This window comes from Carassius auratus, unplaced genomic scaffold (genome assembly GCF_003368295.1).
Source record: "Carassius auratus strain Wakin unplaced genomic scaffold, ASM336829v1 scaf_tig00216111, whole genome shotgun sequence".
NCBI lineage: Eukaryota > Metazoa > Chordata > Actinopteri > Cypriniformes > Cyprinidae > Carassius > Carassius auratus.
In genome coordinates this window covers 160191-187855 of record NW_020528413.1, presented here as the reverse complement: position 1 = coordinate 187855, position 27665 = coordinate 160191, and the positions used below count along the sequence as shown (strand labels likewise).

Here is a 27665-nt window from a genome sequence, read left to right as displayed (position 1 = left end):
ATTTATTTTGCTGAAATTAGACATTTTAATGCAATAATTGTTTATTATATTGTTTATTATATTTTATTATATTGTTTGTTAAGATATTTTGTAACAAAAATGAAACTAATACATTAAATATTTAATGTGATCTAAACAAAAGCTAAAAGAAATGTAATACGTTTTTAACTTTAATGTTTGTAATTTATGTTTTAATACAAAATTCAAGCCTCTTGACAATACAGACTCACTTTGAATTTCAGACATTATCTGTTCATTTGTTTATTTATTTTTAGAGTTTAGTTTTAGAAGTATAAGTGTTAAGGTGTTGATTTTTATGCTGCTGTGAGCATGTAACACATGCTGCTGCTGCAAAAATAGCATACGCAGTAAAATCCAGAGTGTCCAATGGGCTAGTTGCATATCTCTGCCATCTTGGATTTCCGGTCTTGCGAGTGTGTGCAAAGATACTTCCGGTTGTGCTAAACGTCAGTGCAGAGAACCAGAGAAATCCAAATATTACCTTCTATATGTTTAAAGGATATATAATATCACTTCAAATGCAAATGAGATATACACTGCTATTATTACTATACTATAAATGTTAACTAAGCCAGTGGATTTGAAACTGTGTATGTTTGGGTCTGGTGAATGAATTAAATACACTAATGTTCCTTACTGTTCACGAAATGAAAGTTGAACTCATGGTGTGTATCAACATAATGTATTTTTATCTTACCAATTATGTAAATGTACAAATTACTTATTTCTTGAAAATGTTTGTATTACATTGATTTTTTTTAAATGAAATATTTACCTCGTGAGACGTGGGCTGCAATTTATCTTCAGAAGTATCCATTTCTCAATTGTACACATACATCAGTTTATTTCATCATTATTTCACAACATATTTTATTATTTTACACTGTAAACTGACAAATCTTAGTATCTTTTTCATATGATAATTGATGCAAAAGAATAACAATATACATGCGCTGCTCATAGTCAGATAATTATGCTGCAGATCTTCCACAAAACAAATAAACACTGATAAAAACACACTGTAAAAAAAAGTTGCATCAACTTAAAAAAATAAGGCAACTTATCGCAAGCGCTTTTTTGAGTAAACTTAACAAACGAGGACTAAAGTCCACCCAACTTAGAATACTTGATACTTGATTCATTTGAAGTTACCATTGTGGTGGAAAGTGTTTGGTTTAGTTGGGATCTTGGTCCAGTTGCTTCTTGTTTTAGCTTTTCTCTTGCTGCTGTAACAGTGTATTTGAAAACGCTGTTCAAATGAATCAAGTATAAACATTTAAACCTCTGTTAATTCTCAATAAGAGCTTCTCTAGATGTCTGACAGAAATAAACTCACAGAACCTTGTAAGGAGGATCTGGGAACGTCTATATCGGATGTACAGAAGACATAAAAAACATTTAAAAAAGACGTCATAAAAACATTCTGTCTCCTCAGGGGACGTCTTTTCAACGTCTGCAAAGACAAAATATATATAATATATAAAAAGTAATAATACACATAGTGTCCTGGGGATATGTATGATAATTAATAGACAAATCGTTCAATGAATTAATGGAGAGAAGTCTCCCTAGTGAATGTTTATCTAGTAAATGAAGTGAGAAGTAAACTCTCTCTAAATTTCTCGGGTTGTCTTATCTTGATGATTTTTCTTTGATGCCATGGTGGCCCAAGGGCTGCTCTCTAGATAAATTAAAAAGTAATTTATTTTTTTGCCAACATTTAATTGAACAATATTTATTCCTTCCTTAACATGATGTTGTAGTCCTCAGTGTTGTTTGTCACAGCAAATTAATCTGAAGAGCTTCCTGTACTGCTGCCTGACCTGGACAAGAATGAAAGGAGGAGCCAAGTGACTTCATGAAACACAATGGAGTTTGTTTGTTAAAAAAAAAGAAGAAGAGGAAGTCTGACCTCATTATTGAGGGCACAGTAGATCAGGAAGATAAAGGTTCCCTGCTGAGAGATCAAGATCACGAAGATGATCTCCAGCACCTCACTGCCATTAATGAAGATACCCAGAATCCAGGGGCAACCAAGAACCACACACTGACCCAGAATTTTAAATGCCATAATCCTGCAGAAAAAAAGAGATGGAACAATATTGTATGTCTTTATTGGCTATATGTGGTTTTTATAGAGGAATTAAATCATATTACTTGTTTTTTTTCATCTGTGAAACCTCAACATTGAGATTTTTGAGAGCCGAGTTCACAGTGGTGACGATCTTTATGAAGATAATCATGTTTAACTGAAAGGTAGAAGAGTAATTAATGACTTTGATTTATTTTTAATAAATAGTCATTTATCTCATAGTAATAAGATATAAGAAATGTATTTACCGCTAGTATGACAAAAACAGGACCCTGAAAACTCCAATTGAAGCCTTTATCCATTTTAATCCAGCAGCTGTTTGGGGGGGGGGGGGGGGGGGGGTGTTAGGTGTATGATTTAACTGAATAATGAATGATTTTGTCAAAAAATAGTTTTTCAGGTATTGACTTGTAAAATATTACAGATTTTTATATTGTGCATGATGTTGATACAGCCTCTGTCAAGGGTGTATATTTTATTAAAAAAAAAAAAAAAAAAACACTCACAGTTCACTGCCGTAGCCTTTGGGATCCACCAAAGCAGACACACACACCACAACCAGAGCAACCACATATCCAATCACACACAGGAATCCACTGCTAAGCACCTCCCTCTTCTTGGAGCTGATCTGTGATAGGTTCTTCACACAGATGAAGAGCAGCACAGCTTCAATGAACATCCACACAAAGCCGGAGAGAAAGAGGAAGTGCAGAAGGCCTGAGATCACGGCACACAACACCTGAAGATCATGAGAGAGGGTTATGATGATTCTCAGTGAGGCTGTGCTAAGTTGTAGGTAGTGATGGCAAGAAGAAGCCTCATGAAGCTTTTAGATTTTCAGCCAAGTGGTTCACAAAAGGGTTATTTTCTGGAAACTTAATTTGCTCAAATACCACCTGGTGGCCAACGAGTGCAAAACAAGCAGATATATTACAGACAGATGTGTAAAGTCCAGGGATCAGAAAGTAAAAGTCCTGCAATAGTTTTGTTCCACCCATGAACTCAGCAGCTGATTCCACCAGAGGAGGAACCAAGTCATTCCTTTCAAGTCACAGACTAGTCTCAAGTCAAATTCCAAGTCCTCAAAGAGTTAAAGTCAAAGACATAATTAAGAGCCTAATTAAATGATGATTGTGCATTGGTGATGAACACCTGCTGTTATTGTGCGTTACAGAGGATCAGATGATGATGTTTTTTTGGTTAAAATGATGCCACTATCATGGAGATCAGTGTTTGCTTCAGTTGGGTTCTTGACCTTTGGTTTCTTGTGTTAGATGTTTTTCTGTAAAAGTATGTGTGCTGTGCAGAAAACCACTACTAGCTGGTTTTACATGATGACGTAATTATAAGGCATCAACCTGTATCTTTCCAAAACAATTCAATTTCTTTTAACATATGTTCAGTTTTTAAATAACCTACCTTGTGGAACTGCCGTATGTAAATTAACAATTGGTTTAATAGTTATAAGGAATTAATTTGAAATCTAATGTATGTAATTAATTTAACTTTTTAAAACCTTGTTCTAACAAGATGCACAGACATGATAACCCAGCATATAAATCTCGACAATGAACAAAATGCTTCATGCTGGTATGCACCCAAAATTATTGTCACCACTGTTGAGGATCATATGATAAGTGCTCATGTCTAAAATCCTGAGTTTCCACAATATTTATTCATTACATTAATATTTGTTTAATAGGACTTTTTTTTTTGTAACTCAGTAATAGCTGAACATCATTTAACAAACCAAAAAGAGATGATGATGTTGACTTCAAAGTTGTAGAAGAAAAAAGTGCAATTTAATTCGTTATTTCAAGCTTTTAATTCAGCAATGTGTTAGTGGTGTGTCGTTCGTGAACAAATCTTTTAGGTGAATGAATTGTTCTCGTTCACGCTATCCACTGACTCATATCTCTCGTTCAGTGAAGTTCCTCCATCCACAGCAGCGCGGTGCTATAAGTGATCCGGGTAACTGAACCATTTCATCCCGTCAAAGAATTACTCAACCTCGAGCCAATAGCCTTCGAGTATGAGATGTGACACAGCATGTGATTTGTTCAATGTAGTGAACGAATACGCCCTTCAATGAACGAGTTTCATATAAGTCTTAACTAACGTTAGATCTAGAAATTTTATCGTTCGTGAACGAAATGACTGACTGGTACCCATGTTGTTCGTGAATGAGTTGAATAAACGGATACATGTCGTTCGTGAATGAAATGAACTGGTACATAGCTTATCTTGTTCGTGAACGAAATTAATGAGAGTAAACCGGGTTAGTCTGCCATTAAGCATGTCAATCTCGCAAAATGCAAAGCGCAGTTACAGGTACTGTGCACATACGCTTGTTTTGATATTTAGCAACTCCACGTTTAATCCCCGATTTATGAATGTGAATATATAATATACAAACTGTGACCAAACAATTAATGCTAATTAGGCAAGAAAACTTTGTGCTTGTTCATCTGAACAACTTAATTAAACTTTATATATTGAATGTGATTATACACACATTTTATTAAAGCCAGATCAGTTTTTGTAACAAGTGAATACGTTCGTTGACTAAAGACATAACACATAATACACTCTTTTTTTGCCACCTACTGGCATATTTTGTGTAATACAAAAAAAAATGATTACTGAACAAATCAGTGAATGATTCTGAACGAATCATTTTGGAGAATGAACTGAAAATGAACAAATCTTTTGAAATAATCATCATTTCCACCACTAAAATGTGTTAATGTTTACTATGTAACACAACTGCAAACGCTTAAAAGCAAATGACTTTGAATTATTAAAAGGCTCAAGAGCCAAACTAAATCAAACACTGATCTCCATGATGGTGGCATCATTTTAACCAGTAAATCATCCGATCCTCTGTAATTCTCAATACTAGTAAGATGTTTATCACTAAAGCACAATCATAATTCAATTAGTCACTTAATTTTCTCATTAACTTTAACTCTTTGAGGACTTGGGATTTGACTTAATACTTGCTTGTGACTTGAAATGAATGACTTGGTTCCTCTGCTGAAATCAGCTGCTAATTTCATGGGTGGAATAAACATATGGCATGACTTTTACTTACTGACCCCTGGACTTTACATCTCTTTCTGTAATAAATATATATGCTTTTGCACTCTTTGGCCACCAGGTGGTATTGTGAGCTTTTGTCAAAAGCTGAAAGCTTAATGAGGCTTCATCTCGCCATCACTAGCTGTAGGGCTCTTTCATCATTCTCACCTGCTGAGGCCGTATGAGACTTAAGAAATGCTGTGTGAGAAGGAACAGAAGGTGAGCCAGCAGAAGACTGATGCAGATGTTGATTCGAGCCACATTATTCACTCCAGGGCTCCACTGACAAAGGGCAAAGGTCAACAGGGCTAAAGTGAAGAACACCAGCCCCATGCTCACACACATAAAATTCAACAGATACAGCAGTGAGTCAATCTGAGAAAACATGTCAGAGTTCATGAGTGCCAAATCTGTGCTTTTCTTCAGTGATCACTAGTTCACTAGAAATGTTCAGTACCTCTGGTGCACAGCTGGTTTGCATGATGAGAGCGATTGTGGACAGATGATCACAGGAACACACAGTGTAGCTGCTGTTGGTCTCTAAAACAGAACATCCATCTACAATCCACTCATTGATATTCCAGTACACACAGGACAGAGAACCGTTGGGATCAAACTCCTGAAAAAGAAGATAAAGAAAATAAAACACTGGATATTAGATGCTTCCAGATGTTCATCAGTTCTCAAGTTGGACAAACACATTACAGTCTCTCACTCTGATGTGTCTGAAGGTGAAGTTGACTGGTTTGGTGAGTTTAGTGTTGGTGGTTTTGGGAAGAGTAGCTGAGATCACAGTGGACATCATGGTTTTAATCATGTTTTCTGGTGTGTTAAAGAAGTCTGGCTTCAGTAGATTCTCCATCATTGTGTAGCTCATGAAAGCCACAGCAGCTGATCCTGAGTTACAGAAACAGAAATGCAACAACATGTTAAAATAGCAACAATCACAAAAGAAAATAATTGGATTTATAATAATGGGAATGGCAATGTTTTATGATTTGTTGTTTCACACAGAAACATTTAACATACTTCCATTGTTGTTATTGGCGATCCCAATGAGATCGATTTCCACAGAAGAATTTGTCGTGTCGAGTTGAGGGATTTTATCTAAGGTGACATTTGGTCCAAGCATGAAGACTTGACCCTCTGACAAAAACAAGCAGTTTTCATCTTTTTTTTTTTTTTTAAAGCTAAGTATTACACAATTAACATATAATGTAGCTGTATTTGTCGTTGTCTGCCAACTGTGACCCATTGCTGATCACTAGATATCATATATTATCTTTGTTTCATCATCAGTAATAATTGTGTCTTCACTTACCTATAGCAGCGAGAGTAAAATTGACACTGTAACTTGTGTCCGTTGGCTTCACTAATGTAGAGATGAGTTTCTCACTGGTTTTTAACACAAGGTTTCCAAAGAAGGCTAGTTCAGTTGGGCTTGATAATAATGACGGCTCTAGAATCTTCTCTAAAGTGCTGAAGGCCACAGTCAAAATACTGGTGACAGTCTAATTTATTGATCAGATACATGAAGTTACACTGTAAATATCAACAGTGGAAATGAATGATTTAAACTACTATGTAAATCATCATATAACTGACAAAGATTTTATTAATTTATGATTCTTCTCTTGAATACTTACATCCAATGGGAGTACTGTAATGTTTTCTATCTGATCAAGAAAATTTTGGAAACATGTCTGGGTCTGAAATCACAATCATGAAGGCAGTGTTTGCTTATTTTGATTAAGATTTTTTTTTTAATTATTATTAACAGAGAACCAAAATGAGTTGTTACAGTTATGGTCAACTCTAAATCTTCAAAACATCAACTTACAGTACATTCTTTCTTCAGCGTTAAATTTATACCTGAAAGGAGAGAAATCACCATAAAGACTAATAAAATACAGCTGTGAACAAAAATTAAATCGTGCTTGATAAAACTTTGGAAAATCATTCTTATAAAGTCCTTGTGTCCAATTTGTATTTAGTCCAGAGTGGAAGTTAATGATTTTTTCTCTCAATGACTATTATAATGTTGCTCCATAAGAATAATAACCACAAACAAGTTTAAACTATGTGTCTTTTAGGCAGTCTGCATTGCATGGAGGAGTGAATATTACGCATATTAGCAGCAGCATCTGTGTTTATACAGCTGGAGCAAACACAGTATAGAGTATTTAGGCTAAACGCATCCTAGAACATGCCGATAGTAACTGACATGAATACAGGTTAAAAATGAAATAAGTATTCTCATGTATGTATTTCTACCGGGGTTTAGTATATTCAGCAGAGTTATCTCAACGTCATATTTGCTTAAATTTAATTTTGTTAATTAGCTGTGCTGAGTGTGCAGTCAATTTCATCTGAACCCACCATCAAAAGCACAGGCTTTTATTAACTCTAATGGCTCTATACAATTAGAGAATATTGTTATATTTATGTCAGTTATTAAACTAAGTAAAGGCCTGACTAGGTAAAAAGTCACACCAGAGATGAGCTCAGCTGGTAATGTAGTCTGATGTTTAGTTAGTCAGGAATTGTGATGTTTTGGTTGTAAATAAACAGATCTTGAGATTGAGCTTTAAAGATTCTTTGGTGAGCTTATGTTTGTAAGTGTTAACAAGAATATGCATTGCAGTCTAATAGTTAAGACCCCAACACACACCTGTGTAAATATCATAAATTATTGATTTAACTTAATTTACACTTTTCAAAAGAGGAAGACATTTGTGACTACAGTAAGGCCCTAGCAAATGCTTGGAAACTAAGTGATTCTTAGCTAATTAAAAACCTTGTTCCAGTTCCTCATGCTTAAACTAGGTGCCTGCACATTAATCGAATCCGATAGTAATGCAAATCTTGTCAGTAAAGCCTGTTCTGTGATTAGTAGTAAATCTCCATCACCTGCATTCAGATGGATCAGTATATACTACACAGAGCCGTAGTTCTCCGACAAGCTATGCAAAAAAGTCACACAATTATGAAATTGTAAGGCTCTGTGTAGTAAATGCTGCTCCATCTAAAAGCAAACTTACCTCTTATGTCAGTCGAGAGTATAAAATTAATCATTTTGTGGCTTCTTACACAGAATAAGGCGTAAACAGCAAAATCCCCATTATCAAATTAACACTGCTGGGTGTCTACAGTATGTATGTCCACACTACAAAGTGGTAAAAGTAAAACTGAAGCAGTTTTAAAGTTAATGAGGTAATCAAGAGATTCATTGAGTGATGATTGACCATAACTGAAGACTCTTGAGCTTAACAACCAGAATTACCAAAGAAAATATATTTATATTATTACCATTATAGTGGTCAGTGTTTGGCTTTTGATCCTTGACTTTTTTTTGTGTTATGTTTTGTTGGCTATTAAAATTGCATTATAACAGCCAGACAAGTGGTGAATGTTGTTGTGTTTTTTTTTTTATTTATTTTTTTTTTTGTCCATGCACAGTCCTTATGTGATTGTTTAGTAGTTTGCTTTGTGATGTTCAGAGTCTATCTGTTTATCTGAATATGTTGGTTGTCACAATTGTTGAAATTCATATGCTAGTTTTTGATGTCTGGGTGCCTAATTATTATTATTATTTTTTTTGTTTAATGATGATTATTTTAGATGTGAACAGCTTGCAAGGACTCTTTTCAAAATTTACAGAAAGAAATAGAAAATTCCACTGTGGAATCAGGGGGGTGTTGCAATTAATTTAATTTAAGTCTAGACTAAAGAGTTGAGTGATTCAGATCAATACGTAGAACATAATCGTTAGCACTTAATGACTTTTGCTCTTTGTGTTGGTTGTTATAATTTAATATATATACATTAGTGGTGGGCGATACTGCAAAATTTGGTATCAATCTGATTCCAAATACATATATGACCCTATATGTATTGACGATACCAATACCAATACAATACTTTTTACTTAAAAAAAAAACAATTGTGTAGGGGAGTGCAGTAGGTCTATGTCATTATTTCTGAGGTGAATGAATGATCAATTATTTAGGCAATTTTTTTAGTAATGTATTGAAGTCCACAAAATTATTAGTTATTAGGCACTGTAGAATGAATTCATTATAGCCTTAAAAAAAAAAAAAAAACCTAAATTAAGAATAAAAAAAAATCTCTCCCTTTTTCTGGTTTTACAAGAAAATGAAATAAAGTGCACACAATTATTACTGGAGAACAAACAAAGAACAAATAAACCTGTGCAATTAAATTCCCTGAGCCCCCCTTCTGAATGTGCTATCAGCTTCGCTCACTCTGTTCGCTGCTCCTCGGCGCGTTGTGTCAGTGAGTCACGAGACGACACAACAACGAATCACAGCAGAGCAGCAGGAAGGAGAGGAGTAGAAAAGTGGACCAGGATGTGAAAGCAGCATTTGCTCAGGATTATAGAGGTAGAAGACACGAGCAAAGTTTAATGAACGTAGATGAGAGATATTTAAATTAAAAATATTGATTCAATGACAATTGTACCAATCCGATACCAATACTATTGATATTTAGATCGATCCACACACCCCTAATAAAAATATACAACCAAATAAAAAGCACTTTTTTAAAAGTCAAGGGTCAAGAGCCCAACTAAAGTAAACACTGACCACTATAATGGTGTAAATGGTGTATATTTTCTTCTTTGGTAATTCTGCTTGTCAGAGGTGGGTAATCCAGGGTCCAAAGAGTAAAAGTCCTGCCATATTTTTGCTCCATCCATGAACTCAGCAGCAGAGGAGGAAACAAGTCATTCCTTCCAAGTCACAAACTAGTCTTGAGTCAAATCCCAAGTCCTCAAAGAGTTAAAGTTAGTGAGATAATTTAGTGACTAATTAAATGAAGATGTGCATTAGTGATGAACACCTGCTGTTAACAATCAACATCACTGAAGAAAAGAGAAACACAAGAACTACAACTGAATTTAAGCACAGCCTTGGATGAAATCAACTGAAAGAAGAAAAAGAAAAAAAATCTCTGCCACCATAATTGTGGTGAGTATTTGCTTCAGTGGTGCTCTTGAGCCTTCAAGCAGTTACATTATTGTTTTTACAGCAAACCTTTGTGCAAAGCTGCTACAAATCTTGATCTAGCAGATAACTTATGCTTTAGATGACTGAATGATCTCAATTTAAATTTCTTGGTTATAATTTTAAATAAAATAGTTTGTAGCTTAGTGTTTAGAGAAGACTGCTGTCTGTTCACTGCTCTTTGGATGGGTTTGGGTCACCATACTTAACTGTATGTCATTTTCACAAAAAAGAGAGAAATCTCATTACATAAATGCCACCATAATGCTTCGATATTAAGGAATAAAAAAAAGGCAGTTTAGGATTAGGCATTTAGCCATGATCATTTATCATATGATCCTCAACAGTGGTGAAAATAATTATTCATACTGCAGTGCATTATGGGAGTCTTTCATGTATTGCAGAAGCATTTTGTTGATTGCCACCATTGTAGAGATTCATATGCTGGTTCTTGATATCTGTATGTCTAAAAAGCGCTGGAGTTCAGACTTCTATATGTGTTAAATAAATTTATAATTCACTTCATGCAAATGTTAGCACAATGCTATTTTTTTGTGTATGCTGTAGTTTCATTGTGACTATTCAAAAGCTAAATGTGAAAAAAAACATTATTTGAGATATAAGTAAACCACAGTGTTACTATATGTTCTTCATATATCACAGATCTCTTTTCTCCACAACATCACATACAGAGAGAGACCTGACACGACATGTCAAGGGTCAAGAAAACAGCTAAACCAAACACTGATCTCCATGATGGTGGCATCATTTTAACCAATAAAACATCAACATCTGATCCTCTGTAATTCTCAATAATAGCAGGTGTTAATCATTAATGCACAATCATCATTTAATTAGTTGCTTAATTATCTCATTAAATTTAACTCTTTGAGGACTTGGGATTTGACTCAAGACTCGTTTGTGACTTGGAAGGAATGACTTGGTTCCTCCTCTGATGAAATCGGCTGCTGAGTTCATGGGTGGAACATAAATATGACTTTTACTCTTTGGCCCCTGGATTACCCACCTCTGCTGCTTGTTTACATCAGGTTTCTTCAGAAATCATCACTCAATTGCTCTCTAAATTATCTCATTAAATTTGACACGTAGTCAGTGTTACTTTTAAAACTCTGTAGTGTGCACACATCACTGTAAACCCTGACAAGTAAACAGATATACATAAAGCCTGACAAATTAGGTTTACTCAAACCGTTTGCCTTAATACATTTAAGTTTTAAAACTAATAGTTGTGAGTACTCTGAACTTAGTTCAGGTGAGTTCACTGAAAGAAGATTTACATTGCAATTAAATAATTAAGTGATTAATTGAGTGATAATTGAGCATTCGTGAAGAACACCTGCTGTTAACAAACAGATTAACTGAAGAAAAGAGAGAAAGAAAACTACAACTGACATCAGACACAGCTTCACTAAAACCTGACAAGTTATGTGTATAACTTATAAGGTTTCTTCTGCAGGGTGTATTTGGAGTTTCTTTGGCCTTTGATCGAAATTCACTTCTGATCACAGTCATGCATATCCAGACCACACACCAGTCAGCAACAGAGTACGTTACCTGCTGTAGTTGTCGCCCATGTGACAGTTTTGAATGACAAGTTAAGTGTTAACACATCTGAAAAATATGTATGACCACAAATTAATCAACAACATTCAAAGGCCACAATGAAAGTAGTCAGTTGGCAGTTACAGTTAACCCAAAAATGACAATTGTAATTTATTCTCTCATCATGCAGTTTATACCAGTCTGACTTTGTCTTTCATAGAATACAGAAGAATTATCTGCCTATCCTAGGATTAACTGTTATCCTGACCCATCTTTTTTTAGTCTAAAGTGTCTGGAGCAACATGAAAATGAACAATTAAACTTCAACTCTGTTCACCACATTAATGCCACAGTTCAGACATCTGAATGAAAGAAGTGGTCGTTGTTGTGAGTAGCTTCTCTCCATAGATAAAATAATCACATAGTAGTTATATCAATATAAATTAATACATGTGACCAACTGATTCAGGAATTCTACAGGTTTTGTCAGTGTACCGAAACAAAAGTAAAATAACTTACACAGAATAATAGAGATGATTGTTGGTGTTTTTATAAAAGCTGAAAAATTAAGAAAATGTATTAATAACAACTGAAAATGTTTGAATTGGGTTTGTAAGCACTATATTCATCATATGAGCATAGTTTGTGTAATAAAGTTTTTTTTTTTTTTTTTTTGGTCAGTGAGAATCTACCTTTAAAGACAACAACAACAACAACAAAACAAAAACTCACCTTTATGATATATAGTCATCGTTAGTTTTGAGACACTGGTGTATTTCAGTTAAACACAAACCAGATCAGAGGACAAGTTTCCCTAACTCCTAGAAGAAAAGCAAATTAGCTTTGGTTCTGACTCATGACTACATTTTAAATCCACATGAAAAACAATACACAGTATTTACAGTATAAATATGCATTTACAAGAGTCAGAATTGAGGAGAGTTATTGTCAAAGCATAATGCAATAAAGGATGAAATGATGCTCTTATCAAAGAAGTGTTTTCCCAGAAATTATCATCATCTTAGAATCACAAACTGTTTCCCAAAACCATCACACCTGAAAACTAGTGTAGATCTACAGGTGATCTGGAGTAAATCATAAAGATGTAGGCATCCATAAATAAGCACTGATAAGCATCATTGAGCAGAAGGATCTTACCTGATGTGAGGTGATGTACAGTGATCCACACCCAACACAAATTACTGTTTTCAGATGTTTACAGAGAAGTTATTAATCCATCAGCCTGATAAGGAAATGTTACATCATGTCCACCATTTCCTTCTCAAATTCAAATTCATATACAAATTACATAAGCTCACATTTCCAGTTTCTTGGCAGTGTATCTTCAAACTTTCTGCAAATTGCCACATGTAATTCCCTATCATATTTTGGCATATTTTTTTTCTCAGCTTAGCTCAGCACAACCCTATATGATAACAAAATTATATTCTTACCTTCGTCAATAAGAGGGAAATTTCAAGTATAATCACATAACAGGGTTGGAAAAGTCATCTTTCCCTTTATTTAATACTTGTAGAGCTTCCTTTTGCATTAATTACAGCCATGAATCTTCAGTCCGATTTCATGGTGAGTGGCAATGGACTGCTCTCTTTAAGTCCATCCACAGGTTTTTCTATAGGATTTAGGTCAGAGCTATGACTTTGTCACTCAGGGGCATTTACCCCTTTTATCCATAAGTCACTGCATTGTTTTTTTGACAGTATGTTTAGAATAATTGTTGTGTTGAAAGGTGAATGACCTGCCCATCTTCAGCTGTCTAGAAGACTGGTTGTACTTGGCAGCATTCATTTTCCCTTTAACACTGACCAATTGTTTGCTTGGAAGAGGTGGGCACAGTTTAGTTAGGCTCAGGCGAGGTACACATTATTTCCTGAATATTACTGATGAAAGATCAAAAAGTCGGCTACTGTTCACATGTTTTTTACTAGTGTAGTATTAGAGTAATAATTTTGAACTTTCTCCTGTTTTATTGTTGGTTTCCTCTTTTCTGGTCATTTGGAATGAGGATGAAAACACACACACACACACACACACACACACAAAAACAAACAAACATGCAAATAGGTTCAAACGTCAATTCAATATCTACTATTTCCTGAATGTTATGAAATTTGAGATGGCCGCCCCCTCACGGCGTCATAATATACAAATTAGATGAGTATATTTACACCACACATAAACTTTCGGTAATGTCCAACATTTTTTAACCCTGGTGCCTAAGGGGTTAATGAAAGTGGTTTGTGAGTACACCCCTAAGCACCATGGTCTGTGTACGTTTTGATCATTTTATTTCTTATTTAGAATGCAATAATAAGAAAATGGGGAAAAAAAATCACTCCTTTATTCGTTTTTCCATTTAGTTTAACTGGAAATTTTAAATGGAAAATTTGATTTTGGCTTGATTTCTCATTTTTTTACAAATCAGTTTATGGCTTTAATATTTCATTTGCACTTCTGGGCAGCGCTGAAACACTCCTTTCATCTGATCGAATCGCTCGACCTTCAGCTCTGTGTTTTCACTCTTTCAGGCAGAATAAGAGTCAGTACTATAATGTCTGAAACCACCACTTACTGTTAATTAGCATAATATTTGATGTTGATGTTGCTGGGCACACAATTCGTGCTGCTGTGACTTGCAAGTGGCGCCTTTAAATTATTTCTAGGTTATATTATTGTGTGAATATTGTCCCACTGATAAATACAGTGCAAATAGTTCTGTCTCCTTGGATAAAAGTGAAGTGGAAATAAAAATCAATAATAGACTGAACAATTCAGACTGTTCAGAAGAAACAGTCGAGCTAGAGAGAAGGACAGCAGCTTGTGAGTGTTTTGTCTCGTTTTCTCATTAGACTACTGTGTGATCGTCATTGCTAGGAAAGTTTTTGGTTTAAATTGTGTGTGTCTTACCCTGGTAAATACGTGCTGAAAGTGGCGCTTGGTTTTGCGTTTCGGGACTGCCCAGTTTCGATCTGCTAAATAGTGAGGCATGGCCAGCTGACTTGAATCACAGGTAATCAGGCAAATACAAAAGCGGTAGGTTTCACCGCGGCAGCCCTCGTGTCAACCCTCCTCGTGTGAAGACCGACGAGTGTAAAGACAATCAACTCTACCTGCGCGACTCCACCGAGCAAGGACATTGACAGGGCACTTGAGTATTGCTTTTCTCCTCTCTTTACTTTTTGTATAGCTTGTTCTACAATATTTCTTACACTTGTAGTCACTATGTGCTTTCGGATCTCTACTGTCACTACTAACACTCGAAGAGCACGCTACGTACATCGCGGGAAGGCCTGTCTGACAAACCTACGGCCTGTCCCTCTGACTTCTACTATTACGCTCTCTATTTCAGTTGATCTCTGGAACTGCCAGTCTGCAGTTAACAAAGCAGACTTCATTTCTTCTTTTGCTGCTCATTCCGGTCTCAATCTCATGGCACTGACTGAGACTTGGATCAAACCTGAAGACACTGCCACCCCTGCAGCCCTCTCCACTAATTCCACTTGTTCCCACACTCCTCGTACCACTGGGAGGGGTGGAGGTACTGGTCTCCTTAAATCAAAAGAATGGAAATTTGATCTTCAGCCTTCACCTACAGGTAATGTTTCATTTGAATCACATGCCATTACTGTAACCCACCCTGTTAAAATCCACTTTGTGGTCATTTATCGTCCCCCAGGTCAATTGGGAAACTTCTTGGAGGAGTTGAATGTGCTGCTATCAAACTTTCCTGGAGATGGTACTCCTCTGTTACTGTGTAGTGACTTCAACATCCACCTAGATAAACCCCAGGCTGCTGACTTCAAAGCTCTGCTCACCTCATTTGATCTCAAGCTAGTGTCTACTACAGCGACTCACAAATCAGGCAACCAACTGGACCTCATCTACACACGCTGTTGCTCTGTGGACAACTCTTCAGTTGCTCCACTGCACACCTCAGGCCACTTCCTCATTACTGCTAACCTAGCACTTACTCCTGAAGTGGCACACACTCCAACGCAAGTCACCTTTCGACGGAACCTACACTCACTCTCTCCATCTCGCCTATCTTCTGTGGTTTCATCCTCGCTTCCTGCACTCTCTCAGTTTTCAGCTCTGGACACGAACAGCGCTACGGACACTCTTTGCTCCACTTTGACATCTTGCTTGGACAACTTTTGCTCACTGTTGTCTAGACCAGCACGCACCGCCCCATCTTCCCCCTGGCTGTCCGAGGTTCTCCGTGAACATCGTTCTAAACTCAGGGCTGCAGAGAGGAAATGGCAGAAATCAAGAAACTCTACAGACCTCAGTGGGTATCAGTCTCTCCTCTCTTCCACCACCTCCTCCATCAACTCTTACAGCGGACAACTTCTTCACAAATAAGACAAGAACCATCAGTGACCAATTCTCCACACCGCAGACTGAGGACAACTTCATAATGACCGACGCACACTCTTTCTCCTCCTTCTCCTCACCTTCGCTTACTCACGTTATCAACGCCTCTCTTCACTCTGGAACATTTCCCTCAGCATTCAAGCAGGCCCGGGTAAGCCCACTGCTCAAGAAACCATCTCTAAATCCAGCGCTTCTTGAAAACTACAGACCGGTATCCCTTTTTCCATTCATTGCAAAGACACTTGAGCAAGCTGTGTTCAACCAGCTTTCTATGTTCATTGTACAGAATAACCTCCTGGACAGCAACCAATCTGGCTTCAAAAGTGGCCACTCAACTGAGACTGCTCGGCTCTCTGTTACTGAAGCCCTGCGACTAGCAAGAGCAGCTTAAAAATCCTCAGTACTCATCTTACTGGACCTGTCTGCTGCTTTTGACACCGTTAAATTAAATTAAATTAAATTAAATTAAATTAAATTAAATTAAATTAAATTAAATTAAATTAAATTCATGCATTTAGCAGATGCTTTTATCCAAAGCGACTTACAGTGCATTCAGGCTATCAGTTTTACCTATTATTAACCCGTTAATCACCAGATTCTCCTGTCCACCCTCAGAAAGATGGGCATCTCTGGAACCGCACTCCTGTGGGTTAAGTCCTACCTCTCTTACAGATCCTTCAGTGTGTCTTGGAGGGGTGATATTTCTAAGTCACAACACCTTGATACTGGGGTTCCTCAAGGCTCTTGGACCACTTCTCTTCTCCATCTACATGACGTCATTAGGATCTGTCATTCAGAACCATGGTTTTTCTTATCACTGCTACGCTGATGACACCCAACTCTACTTCTCATTCCAACCAGATGACCCGACGGTAGCTGCTCACATTTCAGCCTGTCTGAGTGACATTTCTAGCTGGATGAATGACCATCACCTTCAGCTTAACCTTACAAAGACAGAACTCCTGGTGATTCCAGCTAACCCATTGCTTCATCACAACTTCTCTATACAGCTGGGTTCGTCAACCATAACTCCTTCGAGGACAGCCAGAAACCTAGGAGTTGTGATGCATCACCAGTTAAGCTTCACAGATCACATTGCCACAACGACCCAGTCTTGCAGGTTTGCCTTATACAACATTAGGAAGATAAGACCCTTCCTATCAGAGCAAGCCACACAACTTCTTGTCCAAGCTCTTGTTCTCTCCAGACTGGACTATTGTAATGCTCTCCTGGCACTGGCACGGCACCAACATACCTAAACTCACTGGTTAAATCTTATGTGCCCTCCAGAAGTTTGCGCTCTGCAAGTGAACGACGCCTTGTGGTGCCATCCCAAAGAAGTTCAAAATCACAAGACCTTTTCCTGGACTGTGTCCAGCTGGTGGAATGAGCTCCCAATCTCAATTCGTACAGCTGAGTCTTTACTCATTTTCAAGAAACAGCTAAAGACTCATCTTTTTCGACAGCACTTAACCAACTAACACTAGCACTTTTCCTTTTCTTGTCTTTTCCTAAAAAAAAAAAAAAACCTGGCTAGGCGTTCTATACTAGACTAACTGAGACTTGTCATGGCACTTGTATACTGTTGTTGTTCTCTTGTTGACCTGATTGCTTCTCTTGTTCTCATTTGTAAGTCGATTTGGATAAAAGCGTCTGTTAAATGATTAAATGTAAATGAAGTTCCATGATAATATGTCTGTAACATTTACCCATTATGAAAGGAAAATGTATTTACCAATATATTTCTTAAAATTTATTGTGATATATTGTAATATATTATTTTCCCTTTTTATTTTCTAATATTTTATATATTTGAATACATTTAATAATATATTGATGATACATACATTATATAATATATTGCAAAATATACAAATGATTGCCGCTTTCAATATATTGCAATATATTGGAAAAAATAAATATATATAAGAATATATGCCTAATATATTACATGATATTTTCCAATATACTGCAATATATTTTTGTTTCATAAGGGACCACTCTCGTCTTTTAAGCCTAAAGGAACTAGGTATGTGTGTGTGACATTAATAAATAATTGTGAGAATTAGTTAAAGTAACATTTATAAAATAAATTAGTAATATTAGTTTTATTGTGTTTATATATGATGGGCTTGAAAAAGCCAACATATAGATGCTGGTCATATAATTAGAATATCATCACAAAGCTGATTTATTTCACTAATTCCATTTAAAAAGTGAAACTTGTATATTATATTAATTCATTACATACAGACCAGTATATTTCAAATGTTTATTTCTTTTAATTTTGATGATTATAACTGACAACTAAGCAAAATCCCAAATTCAGTATTTCAGAAAATTAGAATGTTACTTAAGACCAAGACAAAGAAAGGATTTTTAGAAATCTTGGCCAACTGAAAAGTTTGAACATGAAAAGTATGAGCATGTACAGCACTCAATACGTAGTTGGGCACTCAATACGTAGTTTGCCTGAATTACTGCAGCAATGCGGCGTTGCATGGAGTCGATCATTCTGTGGCACTCAGGTGTTATGAGAGCCCAGGTTGCTCTGATAGTGGCCTTCAGCTCTTCTGCATTCTTGGGTCTGGTATATCACATCTTCCTCTTCACAATACCCCACAGATTTTCTATGGTGTTAAGGTCAGGCGAGTTTGCTGGCCAATTAAGAACAGGGATACCATGGTCCTTAAACCAGGTACTGGTAGCTTTGGCACTGTGTGCAGGTGCCAAGTCCTGTTGGAAAATTAAGTCTGCATCTCCATAAAGTTGGTCAGCAGCAGGAAGCATGAAGTGCTCTAAAACTTCCTGGTATCAGAAAACACAGTGGACCAACACCAGCAGATGACATGGCACCCCAAACCATCACTGACTGTGGAAACTTTACACTGGACCTCAAGCAACGTAGATTGAGTGCCTCTCCTCTCTTCCATTAAGACTCTGGGACCCTGATTTCCAAAGGAAATGCAACATTTACTTTCCTCTGAGAATATAACTTTGGACCACTCAGCAGCAGTCCAGTCCTTTTTGAAGCGAGATGCTTCTGAAGCTGTCTGTTGTTCAAGAGTGGCTTGACACAAGGAATGTGAAGCTGAAACCCATGTCTTGCATATCTATGTGCGTAGAGGAAGAGATTTTCCTTAGTTGTCAGTTATAATCATCAAAATAAAAGCAATAAACATTTGAATTATATCAGTCTGTGTGAAAAGAATTAATATAATATACAAGTTTCACTTTTTGAATGGAATTAGTGAAATAAATAAACTTTTTGATGATATTCTAATTATATGACCAGCACCAGTATATTCAAACATTACCCATGTAACCTGGTAACGTCATTAAAATGCATGCGAATACTTAACAGAATACTAAAATGTTGAAGCATTGAAGAACATTAAGGTGGAAAAAAGAAGGGAACAATACCAGTAAAATACAATACAGCAAACAGCACATATCCATTATTTTATCCAAGTTTCATCTGAGGTAAAATTATACGGAAATACAGAGTTTATTCTGTAATATATGTGTAGTATTTTATTTACAATATACTAACATTCTGTTGCACTTTACTTCACAGTGTACATTGTAATATTACATTATAATGGAACCTTATATATTTCTTATTGAGATATTCAAGATTACAACAGATAAAGAACAGTCGTTGACTCTGTGCTCGTCATGGTGCAGATAGATGCGATTGAGCCGGGTTTCAAATCTGCCTTTTCACAATTTTTATTTTTTTTCAAATTTCAAATAACATCACAAAACCATTTATTTTCAATAAAAATTAAGGAAATAATTAAAAAGTTGTGAGGGAGGGCTTTATTGTCCCAATAAGGTGGCATCCGTTTAATAATTTGAATTAAAATTATAATTTATAATTTTAAAGAGACATGTGTGCGGTAACATTAAACAGGCTGATTGTCAGAAGAAGTCAGAGGCGTTCAGATCCATATCCAGTGGTTTAATAAAGAGAATGGTCAGACAAGCAGTAATCCGAGCACAGCGTCAAGTATGTCAGGGATATCCAGAATCAGCAACAGTAACAAGCAGAGGTCGGGGCAGGCAGCAGAGAATCAAAGTCAGTTTACACAATCCAAAGTCAAACACAGAAGGAACAGGGGAGGGGAGTGGTAATGGGGAATAGGGGAGTGGTAATGGGGAACACCTGGTAGTGATTAACCCTATTATGCTAATTAACAGTGAGTGGTAGTTTCAGACATTACAGTGCCACACTTGTATTTATTCTGTATGAAATAATGAAAATCTGTGCTGAAGGCGGATTGATTCAACCAATCAGATGAAAGGAGTGTTTCAGCTCCGCCCACAAGTGCAAATTAAATATTGAACCCATAAATCGATATGTAAACCAGAATGGTGTGATCCAATGAATGGTGATAAATAGCGCATCACACAAATCAATGCATGGAGAAAATAAGTGAATCTTCGCAGCTCTGGGCTGCATTTCCCAAAAGCATCATAAGCCTAAATTGATCGTAGCTTCATTGGTTTCAATGGGTCTACGGTGTAATTAAGCTTACATTGCTTTTGGAAAGCACAGCCCTATTCAAATCATTAAAAAATGCCACCCAGCAGCAGCACATATTACCAATTGTAGCCATCACTAGTGTGACAGCTGCTAAGACATCTGAAAAATAATTATAAATACGAATTAATCAACATATTACAAAAAGCACAATGAATTAGCAGACAAATGGCAAAATAAACCAAGAAATAAAAATAGCTTTGACAGGATTACTTAGTGACAGTTCACCCAAAAAGTTAAATTCTGTCATAATTTGCTCACCCTCATGTCACTTCAAATGTTGGTCCTGGAGTGGCGCTGTCCTGCAGAGTTTAGCTCTAATCCTAATCAAACACCTGGATAAACTAATCAAGGTAGTCCGGATTACTAAGGCTACAGACAATTGAGTTTTTTGTTTTTTTTTCAGGGTTGGAGGTAAACTCTGCAGGACAGTGGCACTCCAGGATCGACGTTGTCTTCCCCTATAGGCTAAATTCTCAAGCACATGCATGAAGCTTGCCACAGCGCACCACAGAAGCTAATGATTATGAATGATGAAAAAACAGTAATGAGTAATAAATTGTGATTTCTTTGTTTTCAGTTTAAGAAAAACATTTTAGCAACACTGACTCTTCATCTCTGCAGTAGTGATGTGTGTGCATGTACTGTATGTATCATACAGACTGCATAATCGGAGAATATTTATTTTCCATTTTAATTGGTTTATTTGAAAGTAGACATTGCGCTCTTTATATATATATATATATATATAGATAGATAGATATATAGATAGATAGATAGATAGAGAGAGAGAGAGAGAGAGAGAGATAGAGAGAGAGAGAGAGAGAGAGTACAGACCAAAAGTTTGGACACACCTTCTCATTTAAAGAGTTTTCTTTATTTTCATGACTATGAAAATTGTAGGTTCACACTGAAGGCATCAAAACTATGAATTAACACATGTGGAATTATATATGGAATTATATACATAACAAAAAATTGTGAAACAACTGAAAATATATTGACATATCCTAGGTTCTTCAAAGTAGCCAGCTTTTGCTTTGATTACTGCTTTGCACACTCTTGGCATTGTCTTGATGAGCTTCAAGAGGTAGTCACCTGAAATGGTCTTTCAACAGTCTTGAAGGAGTTCCCCGAGAGATGCTTGGCACTTGTTGGCCCTTTTGCCTTCAGTCTGCGGTCCAGCTCACCCCTAAACCATCTCGATTGGGTTCAGGTCCGGTGACTGTGGAGGCCAGGTCATCTGGCGCAGCACCCCATCACTCTCCTTCTTGGTCAAATAGCCCTTGATGCCTTCAGTCTGACTCTACAATTTTCATAGTCATGAAAATAAAGAAAAATCTTTGAATGAGAAGGTGTGTCCAAACTTTTGGTCTGTACTTATATATATAAGGCAAATATACACAAAGTTTTGAAGTTTTTCCCTCAAATTCTCAAAATTCCAAAAAAAGCACAATCATTTGTTGTTGTGAGCGCAAATAAATAGAGTCTTTACAGATTTTAAAGATGTATTACTCTTATCTATATGACCAAAAATAAGTATTTTAAGGGAAAGCGAGGACACCAGTGCCTCCATCTGTCTTGTAGTGAGCACACTTCTACACTCCTCACTGAAACTTCAATAGCTTAAATTTTTCTAGATTAGCCTAACATTAGATTGAGAAGCCATGTAAAATTGCTAATAATTACAGATTTCAGATGATAAGCCATATTTGATGTTCTAAATGTACTAAAATCTAGTAAAGGTAGATGGCAAAGACCTGATCCTCTGCATCAGAGGCTGCCAATGAGAGCAGTCCATCTCCGTAAGCACTGCCAACAGCATTAGTTCTCGCATGTCACATGACCAAACATTACATGTAAATTTTTTGTAGCTTAAATCATGATTTCAGAGGATTATATCTGTGATACTTTAGAAACTGATAGCTTCAGTTTCCATTCGCTTAATCAGAAAAAATAATGTATAAGAATAGAGAAATAATGGTGAACAATTAAACTTCGATTCAGCTGTCCACAGTTCAGGCATCTGACTGAAAGAAGTGGTCAAAGTTGTGGCTGTGGTAGTAGTTTTGAGTAGCCAAAGATAACTCAATCACAAAATGACCACACATCTGACCAACTGATTCAGGAATTCTAGAGGTTTCATTCATCTACACAGAATCAAAAAACACTTTATAGAGGGATTATAGTAAGCCCTTTTAAAAAAGCTGAAAAATAAAGAAAGAAAACATTAAAAGTGTCTTGCTGTATTGCACTTTTGATTTTATGAGCACTGCATTCGTCATATGGACGTTCCGTTCATTTCATAAAGTTTTGGAGCAATAAGAACCAACCTTTTAAGTCAATAAAAATAATTGCAAGACAGGAAACCATTGTCAATTTTGACAGTCTGTGTTTTTCTCTGTATCCACAAAACAGTTGAGAGGACAAGCTTCCTTAATAAAGAATAAACAAATTTGCTTTGGCTCTGACTCATGACATTAAAAAAGTTTGTTTTCTTTGTGTTTCACACCTAAAAATCTTCTTATTACAGTTACAATTGACTTTTAAACTGGTTTTTGTCAAAGCATAATGCAATAAAGGATGAACAAATGTTTTTTTAAGAAATGCTCTCCCAGAGGATGATCTCTCAGAACCACAAACTGTTTTTCCAGGAACATCACACACGAAAACTGGTATAGATATAAGCACACTGGAGCATTCTATAACGATCTCATCCTTAAAAATTCATAAAGATAAACCCTTAATGTCAAATCCCAAATTAGCCAACTACAATATATATATATATATTAAAGGTGCTGTAGGGAACTTTTGTAAAAAAATATTTTTTACATATTTATTAAACCTGTCATTATGTCCTGACAGTAGAATATGAGACAGATAATCTGTGAAAAAAATCAAGCTCCTCTGGCTCCTCCCAGTGGTCCTATTGCCATTTGCAGAAACTCCATCGCTCCTGGTAAGAAAACAACCAATCAGAGCTGCGGTCCGTAACTTTGTTTGTGTTCAAAATTTAGAAAAATGTATATAATAAGCGAGTACACCATGAATCCATTTTCCAAACCGTGTTTTTGGCTTGTCCTGAATCACTAGGGTGCACCTATAATAAGTGTTTATATTCGGACTATTTTAGATTGCTTCGGGGATACCGCGGCGGAGTAACCCAGTACCTTTGTGATTCCTCATAGACATAAACAGAGAGAAGTAGTTCCGGCTACGATGTTCTTCCGCAAGACGCAAGCAGTTCTGTTTATTAACCGCTAGAGCGTCAAAAGTTCCCTACCGCAGCTTTAATTTTTTACGTTTATTATTATTACTACAATTATTAAGTTGCGTCAGCTAAGTTTTTCAAGTTCTGACAACAAGTTCTGTTTTTTTTTTTTTTTATTCAAGTTACTGGAACTTTCAAGTCTGTAAAAGCTTACTATTTTGAGTTCAGATTACCAGATATTTTATTATTAGAAATATTCTTGTCACAGCAGATGAAACAACAATTTCTGGTGTTGAGGTAATTTTTTTTTTTTCTGGAAACTAAAAAAAAATCCTAATGCTTAAAAAGTCACCACATTATAAAAATGTATGTTTGTTTTCAAATGACAAAGGCTATGACAATCCAATAAGCAGACAACATTGTCTTTGTTTGTAAAACAATTTACAAGACTATTATATCAAGAAAAAAAGATATAACCAGTTTAATATACTCTAGTCCTCAATATCAGACACACAAACCTTAAGAACGGTGACAACCAACAAGTTAAAAAGATGAGATTTAAATAATGATAAAGCAATAAAAAAAAACAAGTTGAAATTAAGTCAGCAAACAGCAAACTGCATAATTTATTCACGCTGCAATGCATGCTGGGAACTCACAAAGCCTTAATATTTCAACAATATGAAATTCTTTGTTCAAACAACTGTGTTTGACTAGTTGGGGCAATCTTAGTAAGGTGAACAATTTTGAGTTGTCGTTTTTACAGTTTGGTTAAAGGCTCAGTCAAATTTACAAAGTGAGTAAGGAACTAGGAGAGTAAGGAAAACAAACTAAAGGATAAAAACAAAACTGACTATGGGCCCTATTTTAATGATCTAAACGCAAAGTGTAAAGCGCACGGTGCAGGGGCCTGTTTCACTAAGGAGGTTCAACCAACTCTGAGTTTAAACTTGAACTCTGAGTTGACTTACCCTGAGATGGGAAAATCTGAGTTTTCGGTTGCAGAACAGCTGAAATGAGTGGGTGATATCAACTTTAAATTGACTGACTCTGAGTTAAGCGTGTGCATCACAACTATAAAAATGGAGCGCCGATATTACTATTCGCCATGGCAACAGCTCATGCAAAAATGCAATCTGCTCACTTCAGACTCGATACAAATATAGTTCTTATCAGTGTTATAATATCACAGGTGAAAACTGGCAGAACGTTAGATTAATGAACTAATAGCTAATCATTTTATGGTGTCTCATGGGCAAAAAATATATACAAAATAATAATATCAATAATAATAGGCCTATTTTAAGTGCATTTTTTTATTTTACCAATGATCTGCCAATAGAGTAAGAAAAATAGGGCAGTGGCTATTTACACTAGGTGGAATTAACATACTATCTTAGCGATAGATCCTATATACAGTAGGCTAAGTGCAAGTAGCTCTAGATGCTATTTACAGTGTAAATAATAAGATGCTATTTATACTATATACTGGCAGATACATTTGCACCTCAGTATTGTTATACATTAACAGGATGCAATAATAACAGATTGTAAATTTATATATTTATTACAGTTATAAAGAGTTGTATCATTATTAAACACTCGTTGGGCACTTTACTTCAACTTTTAGAACATTTTGTTCATGTTTACTGAAAATAAATTCTAATGTGACATGTGATGGCAAAAGTGAGAAGAACAAGCTCTGCAAAAGCCGGACTCGAACCCAATCAATTGCGTTACAAGCAATTTTTCCGTGCCCAAAACATTGCTGCATACACCATTGAAGTCATTATTCATGTGTCGTATTTAAACTTTTGTGTCGATGGAGGGCGGAGCTACAGTAGATTAGTAGATTACAGACTTGCGCTGCGCCTTGCGTTGCATTGCGCCGGGTGTGTTATAGGGCCCTAGGAGTCAAACACAACATGGCAAAACAGTCACTACATTTGGTCAGATGGACAGAGCACAAACAATGAGACTAAAGAAAACTGAATAGGCCTACTGAACAGGAGATGGGAATGAAAAAATAACAAAATAGTGAATGGAAAAACAAGAGTGCAGGATTGAACCCAACAATGGCAACAACAAACATGGTAAGCTGTAAAACAACACAAATAGGAGAAAAGGAAAACGACAGATCAGCTTGAGGACCTGACAGAAAGTAATGAGTTGCATTACTTTTGAGTTACTTTTTAAATCTAGGCTGGGTTTGTTTGCTTGTTTTTAATATAAAAAGTTCTATTTTTGGTAAATATAGAGGCCCCTTTCACAACACAAGTTCAATGAATAAGCCTCAGGCTAAAGGAAATGTAAATTTGTGTCTGTACAGTAGAGAGCGCAGATCAGTCAAATCATCACCTGTGCTGCCAGTCGGAATGAAATGAAGAATAGAATGCAGAAGTTCTCTCTTTAGCAATATATAAAAAGAAACACAAATGCTATGTTTATCTAAAATAATTTTTGTTTATGGTTGACTTGGACCATCAAATGTCAACGGAATAGATAGTGCTTGATAAAATGGGATTAATACATAATGAATATGTGTTATTTAACATATTTAATTATTGCTGGTTTGCATCATATTAAGTTTGCTTTATCCTTTTATCATTAAGTTGCTTTACCTCATCCCCTCACACCTCTTGCGAGCCATTTCTTCTTCACTTCTACCAGCTCTCAAACACACACACCACTTCTTGTCAAAGCTCTTGGTGTTTCTATGCTGGACTGCCTTCATTTGCAATCAAGCCTCTACAAATGATCAGAACACAGTAGAACTATTGTCCTTCAACAAGTCCAAGAGAGCCCACATCACACCTCTCTTTATCAATGGCTACCTTGTGATCAGTTTCTCTGATTATTAAACAGATACATCTGAGAAAACCAAGCAGAATGTACAGTTAAGACTTTTGAATGTCAAACTTTAAATGCAAAGATGTTACATAAGTTTGCTGGATTAAAAAGAAATACAACATTCCTCTCAAATTAGAGTCAGTCTGTTACAGAGCTTTTCTGGGCTTTTGTGGAATGTGGAAAGAACATGTACATATGCACTTATTATATCACACTGTTAAGGCATAACTTCATGAACTAAAAAAAAAAAAAACACTTCAATACAAAAATCATTCATCATTCATGTTTTAATGCAAAAATACAATCCATTTGACAATAGTCACTGAATTTGAGACAGCAGCTATTAATTTCATTATTTTAATAGTGTAGCTTTAAAGGTAAATCTATTGTAAAACCTGTTACACTCTGAGATGATAATATATTTTGACATTTGAATATTAAAAGTAACATAAAATAGGTCCTTACAGAAGAAACAGTTATTTCCTTTCTTGGAAATTTCTGAGCTCAACAAACAAACAAAAAAGATAAAATAAAAGTGTGCAAGATTAATACATTTATTAATTAACTGTATGTAACTGTACTGAAATAAATGTATGTCATCTTATTTCTCTTCGCTTTGGGCATATGAAATAGTTTTCAGGAGTTTGTACTATTATCATTATTATTATTATTTATTTATTTATTGCCAGCATTTAACTAAACATGTTGAGTCTGTAAAGTCTGAAAAAAAATGCTTTTCACCCATAACCAACAAAAACTTACATGTATAATAAAGAATAAATGAAAACGTTGTACATCAATAGTTTGTACAGCTGTTACATCAAAAGACTGATAACATTATTTATCATTTACAGAAAGGATCTGAAACTAAAGTTCAAT

General features: G+C 35.9%; 1 protein-coding gene and 1 long non-coding RNA gene across 2 annotated transcripts; both read right to left on the bottom strand.

Moving 5' to 3' along the window:
* Positions 1-1353: 1353 nt before the first annotated feature.
* LOC113097121 (adhesion G protein-coupled receptor E3-like) lies at positions 1354-6787 on the bottom strand. The gene is made up of 11 exons (XM_026262321.1): positions 6776-6787; positions 6516-6705; positions 6224-6340; positions 5910-6091; positions 5652-5813; positions 5363-5569; positions 2620-2852; positions 2362-2428; positions 2179-2270; positions 1934-2096; positions 1354-1386 (listed from the first exon to the last, which is right to left on the bottom strand). Exons 1-11 carry the CDS (start codon positions 6785-6787, stop codon positions 1354-1356), a joined length of 1458 nt encoding a protein of 485 aa, XP_026118106.1.
* Positions 6788-6808: 21 nt separating this feature from the next.
* LOC113097099 (uncharacterized) lies at positions 6809-11848 on the bottom strand. The gene is made up of 3 exons (XR_003288770.1): positions 11797-11848; positions 7035-7066; positions 6809-6903 (listed from the first exon to the last, which is right to left on the bottom strand). It is a non-coding gene; the product is annotated as an uncharacterized LOC113097099 (long non-coding RNA).
* Between the last annotated feature and the right edge of the window lie 15817 nt (positions 11849-27665).